This window comes from Triticum aestivum, chromosome 7B (assembly GCF_018294505.1).
Source record: "Triticum aestivum cultivar Chinese Spring chromosome 7B, IWGSC CS RefSeq v2.1, whole genome shotgun sequence".
Taxonomy (NCBI): Eukaryota; Viridiplantae; Streptophyta; class Magnoliopsida; order Poales; family Poaceae; genus Triticum; species Triticum aestivum.
This window is the reverse complement of record NC_057813.1, coordinates 710,999,172-711,007,821: the sequence shown is the minus strand read 5'-3', so window position 1 is coordinate 711,007,821 and position 8,650 is coordinate 710,999,172. Positions and strand designations below refer to the sequence as shown.

Genomic DNA, 8,650 nt, shown 5'->3' with positions numbered 1-8,650 from the left:
CTCACGCAGCCGCCGCTTGCCGGCGTGGAGCGGGCCGAGGCTGAATGGCGAATGGCGAGAAGGAGGAGCAGAAGCAGGTGGCGAGGGAGAAGGAGACGGGGTGAATGGACGGCGGCGAGGTTGGGTGGAGAGAAGGAAGAGGAACAGGGCCATGCCGCCTCCACCTCCATGGCCGAGCAGAGGAGAGACAGAGGAGGGGGTGAGGGGGGCAACGAGTGGAAAGTTTTTGAGACCCAGGCTAAAATTATCGCGGCAGCCCCCCAGGCGGCGAAAAAATGCCTCCTGGGGGGCTCAACGGCTGGAGATGCCCTAACAGCAGTTAAAGCGCTCAAACAGATCTCTTCCTCTTCTGGATCCGTTGTTCATCACAGAATTCCTTAAAATGTTCTGTTAACAACACTTCAAGCGCTCAACAGATTTCTTCCTCCTGTTCCTGATTCGATATTCGTTCCAGAATTCCCACATGACAGGGCCGGTCTCGACGGAAACACGATCGGAATGTTGTTATTCACAGCTCAGGTGACAGAGCGCACACAACACCACAACACACGGCTTGCAGGCAAAATCGGTATTTCCATCGAGCATGGAAACGATGGTAGTATATATTTGCTATATTCGTGTATTGTCCGGTCCTCTCATCGTATAAAGAAAAAAGGGCAAAAATTATATGGCTATCTGTCACTTTGTCGGTATGCCGAGCGCCTTCAGGGTAGGCGTCAGGTCATCGGCGCTGCAGCCCTCGACCCCGATGATGTTCGAGCAATCGAGCGCGATGACGTCCTGTAGCGGGTACCGCCTGACCGTGTGGATCCTGTTTGCGGGCGTGTTGAACTCGCCCTTCAGGACGATCGTCTTGTGAAGGCCTCCAAACAGCTCTTCGTAATCTGAGTCGCCGCTTTCACCGACAAGAATCACGACGTTTCGCAACTCTATGCCCCAACGAACAGACAAGTACCTATAGAAGAACAGGAATTTTTGTTACTACTAGGTAGGTGCATATGGGAATCAAACGCAAAAAAGGTAATTCGACTAGCCTCTGATTTCTTTTAGACAGCAGCAAATATTTGGCATAAACAGCATATAGTGTGCATTCCTTGTTCTTCAAAAATCAGACAGGCTAAGGATAATCTAACTCAAATATGCATGAGTCTATCTATAGCACTGGAGTTCCTCCATTTTGAGTTAAACATCATCTATGAGTTTGTGATGCTGCTCTAGCTGGAATTCTTAAATAAATGAAAGGAGTAATGTTTTTCCTCGACAGATATGTCTAATCTTCTATGGAAATACAGATGATTATCCGTGCACAACAAATCGATAAGGCTAGATCCACATTTTAAGCCGCAATTTTTAAAAAACCTTTTCCACCCAGCAATACTGCAAATAGTGTACACAAGAAGTTCACGATGTGGTAAACGCATGAAGTAAGGAAATCGAAGAAAACCTTAGAGCCTGGGACCGTGATGCATGAATTGGAATTACAGATAGCCTGGTAGCACTGTGGTTATAAAGAGCATGGCAACGCAGTGACTGGATTCTCATCAACTTTTGCAGCTCCTTCAAAGGAGGTAACTGCAAAACAATATGTGAATGATAATTAGAAAGCTTGCATAAAGGACTGCCTATAAAACAATGGACTTAAACAGACCATGGAATGCATATACAAGCAAAATGCCAACCAACTGCCATAAGATTTTGAAATGGAAGGCTTACATAATTTGGATTGACCACTCTAAATGCAAGGCAACTTGTTGAGGAGTGCTCTGCATCTTCAAAAATGACTTGTTTTTCAGTTCTTCCCCTTCTTTCTACTATCGAGGAAGCCCACTTCACTAGGTACTTCCTTAAACCTTCTCCTCCCCAACGATACTCGATATGAGACTGGTAATTACGGTCTAATGAAAATGTCACACGGGAAGTGCTTGGTGAATCACCAGCCCGCGAAGGGTAAAATAAATCACTCCCACTATTGCATATGAAAGCATCAAAATCTGTAGGAGCCATGCCTGCAGATATTAATAGGGAATGTATCTCTGACATTGTCAGGGAAGTCGACAACACAAAACCTGTTGAACCTGACAACGTTTCTTTCCGTGTAGCCTCAATAGAATTTTTTATGATACAGACCAGATCTTTCTTACTGGCAGAGTCTACGGCAATAACGATGATACACTTCCTTCCCTTGATAGGTGCCTTAAACTGGTCTTCATTGCTCGGAAAAGAAGGGTATCTTGGGCTAAGAGTTAATATCCTCGACAAGTAATTCTTGCAATGTTCAGGCCAAGAAAACCGGTGTATATTTTTCAGCCCATTTTCTCTACATCTTGACCAGAGTTGCTTGTCAGAAAGAAGCTTATAGAGTGCATCTGCAATTGCATGCTGATCGTGGGGATCAACAAGGAGGCCGTTGTCCAACACCTGCATCAAAGATCACCGGAAATGAGCATGTGAATCTTCATTACAGCCACAAATTGATATGATTTTCCATGTTAAATCAAGTTAATGTGATGCAAGAACCTGGTGAATTTCAACAGGAGCTCCATTTTTTGTTGCAATTACAGGTAAACCATGCATGGCAGCCTGCTCTTACAAAGAACAGATTGGAGATAATTAAAATGCATAAATGGTAGCAACTACAAAACTAAATTTAAATTTCACTGATTATTACCTCTATCAAGGTGACACCGAATTGTTCAAAGTAAGCTACATTTACAAAAGCACCCTGCATATGTTCAATGGACGATCAGCATCAACACAAATAGTACATGATATAAGTGCTAAAGTATAACTGGTAATAAATCTACCTAACATAAAAAGTTATTGCTGTAAGTAACTTCAGAGGATCAGATATTAAGACCTTCAGCCATTTGAATAATTTAATTTACTTAACCGTGAGGGATTTTCTTACCAGAAACAGATCAAAATAGATGGAGAATTAAACATGAACACTTCAGAAGCTGGATATTTAAAACAAGGGAAAGAATGGCACCAACTGTTTGCTATGCTCAGAAACATCATACCTTTGTTCTCGCTGCTAAACGATAAATATCAAGAACTTCCGAGTGTTTGTGATGCTTTGGGTATGCCACTTGACCATACAAATCATATTCATCAATCAATGTAAGTACTGATGTCAAAACAGCTGCACTCATATTACTCATTTTGGAAATAGCTTCACGGTTACCCATAATCAGTGTCTGGAACACAACATCAAAAGGTTAGTACAAAATAGTGCTAAAAGCATTTTACATAACAGCTATTGAACTCAATTAATTACACTTATGATATTGAAATACCATATATACAGAACATCATAATCAAGTTTTTTTTAGCTTACTAGGTTAGCAAGCTCCCTCAATGGTCTGCATTCACCAAAAGCTTTCACAAGTGTTGTAATATTCTTTTCAGGGTATGGACGAGCAACAGCCAGAATCAAAGGTTTCCTAGGATTTGTGAAGAACCGCATTATCTGTCATCGTGTACAAATTATCAGTGCATAAACAAAACGCAGGATAAACAGGCATAAACGAATATGAATTAGTAACTGTTAATTAAAAAGTGTATGTAACTAGTAAGTGAATATTGCATCGACAAATCTCAGGAGAACGTAGCCACCTCAGACCAAATAGGCGGATCTTCAGAGGCTGGGGAATGGCTATCTTCCTCGCCTTCCATATCAAATTCATGAATCATATGGCCAAATTCAACACCTGGAGGAATTATCTGCAGAGCAAGGAATAGAAAATTAAGAATATGAAAATGCTAGAGCAAATACTGACAGCAACGACGGCTGATGCTAAGTTGCTAACTGCCCAACTATAAAATGATTCGCCACAATTTCTCGAACAATAATTCCACCACAATTAACAGTAATTATTATGGTAACGGAAATAAGAATCAGAGTTAGGATGTGTACAGTATACTCACAACCATACGAGGCATGTAACGTCCATAGCAATTAGCACCACGCTTGACTCTCGCACGAAGCTTCCTTGCAAGCATGACCTCAAAACCATCATACAAATTCCATTGCTCTTCTATCTCTTGTCTAGTACTTGCAATTACTATTTCAGATGCATCAAGAGATAGTTCTTCTGCTTCAATTCGGCGCATTATTTTGTATGTCATATTTATTTCTTCCCTTGTCTGTCTCCCTTGCTTGAGAAGCCCTTCCAACTTGTCTTTCCCAAGAAAATGCCCAGTAAATACCATGTGAACGTTAAGTGCTCCAGATATCAGAGCAGCAGCAACTCCTGCACTGGCATAATGACCATGAATCACAGCAGGCCACATTGGATGTCCACAGCCGATTTCTTCACCTATGATCTTTGACATGTGCACTATATGACTGAGTGCACCATCAACAAATTCTTGCACGTAAGGCCAGAGATGTTCTTTAGCTAGATACTTGTCTTTCGGTCCAAATGGTATTCGGGTGATATATGCACCACTGTTCTCTCCTCTTTCCTGTTTAAGATTCTTGAAGCTTGTTGGTACCAGTGTCTCTGACGGTTCACCATATCCACGATCATAATTAGGTGCTAATATTTGCCTCGTCAACAGATCAACCCGGTATACTCCAGGGCATGAACTCAATGCTTTAGCAAGTTCCACAACATATTTGACCTATTAACCAACACAATGTAGCAAGTGAAATTATATCATTATATGATCAGTTCTGTTGCTGGCATATTTAGATGATCAAATAGAATTAATAGCTACCCCCGATTAACTAAAGGATAAAGTTACAGTTATTCATGCTGGAGAATACTTGTACTTAATTACACAAGTATATTCAGCAACAATACCTGCCCACTAGTATCTGAATCCCGGCCAAGCTCCAAGTTCTCACCACGAACCAGGCCATGAAGGCTGCAGTATAATACATCACAAAGGAATTAAACGGATGCTTCATTTTAACACAAAATTCCAGCACCTGCAAATTGCATCATATATATAACAAAGTAGGGAATAAAAGCAAGACTGCAAGAGATGATCCCACCGGTTCTGAGTCTAAAAGGTTTGATTACCAGTAAGTAGGCTAAATACGTGAATGGTGGTGTTTTTAGATCATCATTCATCATCTATTTTCTAAAGAATGGTGTTGCAGAAGCCTTGGTGCACAATCATGTACAGCATACAGGTAGCAGAATAAAGATCTTCCCCACTAACTGTGAGGTTATTTGCACCTCATGTGAATAATAGTTCAGTGCATAATGAACTAATTAATCTCTTGGAGATGAACTGGTGATTAACATGTACTCCCTCCGTCTCAAAATAAGTGTCTCAACTCTAGTACAACTTTGTACTAAAGCTAAAGCTAGTACAAAGTTGAGACACTTACTTTGGGACGGAGGGAGTAGTTTCCTTACAATTGCACAATTTGCCTAAAAAATACAATATGACGGTAAGAGCTATTCCGTACCTGATCAATACTATGTATAGCTTGTCAACGGCACTGATCCTAGGTGTGTTCCCAGCTGAGCTGTCACCATAGGCAACAGATGCATCACCAGCATCCTCGCCTTTTTCTCCTTCAAAGAGATCTTCAGACATTTCTGCAGTAGCATCAGTCCGTGGCTTCTCTGTCCCTAACCGACGTTTTAACCGTTTGGCATCCTCAACCTGAGTACCAGAACAATTAGGTAGCAAGAAGGGATGCGGAATATGGAATTATAAAGCACAAATGTGTGTAAGAATGTAATTATTGAACAAGAGTGAAATTCTGACACTAAAATTGAACTGCGAAAAGCCTTTTTTTGTATCGGCGTGGATCGGATTAGGAGGAAAACGACATAGAATGCTCAATGCAAGAAAAAACTTACTTTTATGGTGTGACTAAGTTTCTTTTGAATGAAGAGAAAGCCCATTCTAAACAGCTTGGTGTATGAACAGTTTACTAACAATGTACGAAAGAGTGCCTGACAACAGGAGGACCCCCCAGTCACCTTTTTCCTGCAGATTTTATAGACGGGTTTACATACATTCAGTTTTACCATAAATCAGTTGTATCCAGCAGTTCCCTTGCCTCAGCATAGATCTCCTTATTGATTAATTCACCTCTTCTTAATTTGAGCAGTTCCTCTAATAACAATACTATCGTTTGAGTGTGTTTATCACTGAGAAGCTTAAGAGGAGGCGAATGGAAATCGCTAATAGAGCTTGAGAAGAAATTCGGGAAAGACCGGATGGTTGATTTGCAGGTGTCAATGGATAGCTCCACGAATCTGCTTCCTTATCAGGAAAAGGACAGGTGTATTATGAAGGGTTCTAGAATGTTGATGTTTCAATCAAGATATGTGAGTTTGGTAGTACCAATCTATGAATGACTTTGTAAGTATGTATGGTTCCGGTTATTTTTTTCTCACACACATAAGACAAACATTTCATCAGCTATATTAGAGAGTGAATGGATAATGGACTAGAGTTGAATGCGGATGTATCCGAAAATGGGGCTTGAAAAGAAATTGCAAAATGCAGGATTCCTGTGCAAACCAAAGAAATCCTTTGAGGACCTATGGCGAAATTTTCTTAGACGAGCATGCAAGGCTACTGCTATTTCAGTGTCTGGAAGGCTGAAACAACCTAGATGGATCTGAAAATACTCCTAAACCCAGATGTTCAGCGTACTTCTCTACATAGCATTACCTATTTGAAAATGGTCCCTTCCTGGATGCACTGCAGAACACCACCTAGGCCACATTCTATTAAAAACTTAGATACATGAGTGTTGCATTTTTCGCCAAAGGAAAAGTAAATTCTTCCAACATCAGCAGTTCAGCACCATTTATGTTTTCCGTCATTCCAGCAGTGGTTGAACACACATGTTGCTCGATCTATCCAACTAATTCTATAATACTGTAATGCTAGTGTTCGACCATCTCTCTTGCTGCATTGGACATATATTTGACCTGTTACCACCGGAGACAAAAATAGACTGCATTTGAACGATTGCTCAGTACAAATATCTGCAGCGCAACATGCTCAACTCCAGTGTCCGTGCAACCAATAGATACTGATTATTTGTAGATCCCAGCATATATGATGTCCACACTAGCTTCTTTCAGATGGCACCACTTTATCGAGCGGCATTTGGTAAACTGACAAAGTAACCATGGAAAGAGATGAAGAGCCAGAAACCAGGTGTGACAGTGGTGAGGGAACACAAAAATTTCCCCCACAGTGCAGTGTGCACACAATTTGACAAGCGCGTTATGACATAATCAGATGAGACAAGAATCTACCTAACGTTGTAGGATTGCTACCACATTCAAGTGGTGCTTCCGAATAGTTGAGACCATCGAGAAGGGAGACAGATCGATGCGTGTTCGCATTCTGTCGAAGCCGAACAGAGCCTGGTGTTAATCAAGATCATCAATCAATCCAGCTTTTAGTGTTTCCTTCTTAGATGAGGGGAAAAACCCATGCTAATCTCTAACCCACGGCTCCACTTCACTGTATCCGCGGCTTTCACCGTCGCGACGCACGCATATATAATCAGTGAATTATTATTGCCAACGCCCCGGCAGGCGTCAGAAAAGTGCAGAGATAGCAGGCAAAAGCACCAAGGAAGAAACGAACCACCAAGAGCGAAAAAGGCGCACCTCCTTCTTCTTCCTGGCGAGGTTCCAGATCCTCCAGGTCATGTTCTCCAGCCGCGTGTTCCTCTCCTGCGGGCTCCGCATCGCGTTCGCCTGCAACCCACCACACAACCCAGCGCGGATCGATCAGAAAAACGGCCGCGAACCCATCCACCCGCCGGAACAGGGCCGCCGGCGGGGCGGCGCATCGATCACGTACGCGGGACCACGTCTTGTAGAGGTCGGTCTCGTCGTAGCCGGTGATGACCTCCTCGACGAAGTAGCGCGCCGGGGAGAAGTGGCCGCGCTCGCGGAGGAGGAGCGAGGGCCGGTCCCCTCCGCCCCCGCCCCCGCCGCCGCCGCTCCCCGAGCCCGCGCCCTTCCCCGCGTCGAGGATGGCGTCCAGGTAGCTGTTGATCCAGTTGTCGTTCCCGTACATCGCGCTCGCCCGCCCAACCGCCCGCGCGCCCTCTCCGGCGTCGAGGGTCCGCGCCGGAGCCGCGGTCGCCGGAGGCGCTCGCTCGCCCGGCGGCCGGCGGGGGAGGAATCGGGAGGCGGCGAATGGGGTTGGGGGCGGGGGGCGGGGGAGGGAGTGGTGGCGAGGAAGAGGAGGTGGGAGGTGGCGACGCCGAACCCAATTTACTCCTACTCCACCCCCCCACCTGCACACAGGAAAGGCAGGGGGGTGGGCTGGGGATCGCGGCCGATCCGGACCGTCCGTCTCCGATCCAACGGCCGTGATCTGGCCGCCCGAACCTGTGGGCTGCCTCTGGCGTTGGAGGATTTAAACGGTGTTACTCTCACTTCTTTAAAAAAAATTATTTTTCTTCAAGGGGAAAACCGTGTTTGTAACTGACCAGAAAAACGTCGCCGTCGGGGTATTATTGCGGAGGTGTCCTTGGGATTCCGTCACAAGTGGAATCAATTGATTTCTGGCCGTAGGCCTCTGTCGACGGCGAAGGAAAGGCACGGCTACGATGTCGACGTGCTGATACGTTTCGGATGCCTTGCAAATAGTGCTACGTAGTAGCGTTTTCCTTGTTGGATGCACCATCCGCTTTTTCTCGTTA

General features: G+C 44.2%; 1 protein-coding gene across 1 annotated transcript; it reads right to left on the bottom strand.

Moving 5' to 3' along the window:
- Positions 1-553: 553 nt before the first annotated feature.
- On the bottom strand, positions 554-8,163 carry LOC543405 (probable sucrose-phosphate synthase 3). The gene is made up of 13 exons (XM_044580800.1): positions 7,801-8,163; positions 7,605-7,694; positions 5,426-5,625; positions 4,809-4,872; positions 3,928-4,626; positions 3,616-3,723; positions 3,338-3,469; positions 3,021-3,197; positions 2,669-2,722; positions 2,518-2,580; positions 1,714-2,418; positions 1,445-1,572; positions 554-955 (listed from the first exon to the last, which is right to left on the bottom strand). The coding sequence occupies exons 1-13, from the start codon at positions 8,017-8,019 to the stop codon at positions 679-681; spliced, it is 2,916 nt and encodes a 971-aa protein (XP_044436735.1). The 5' UTR covers positions 8,020-8,163; the 3' UTR covers positions 554-678.
- Positions 8,164-8,650: the final 487 nt, after the last annotated feature.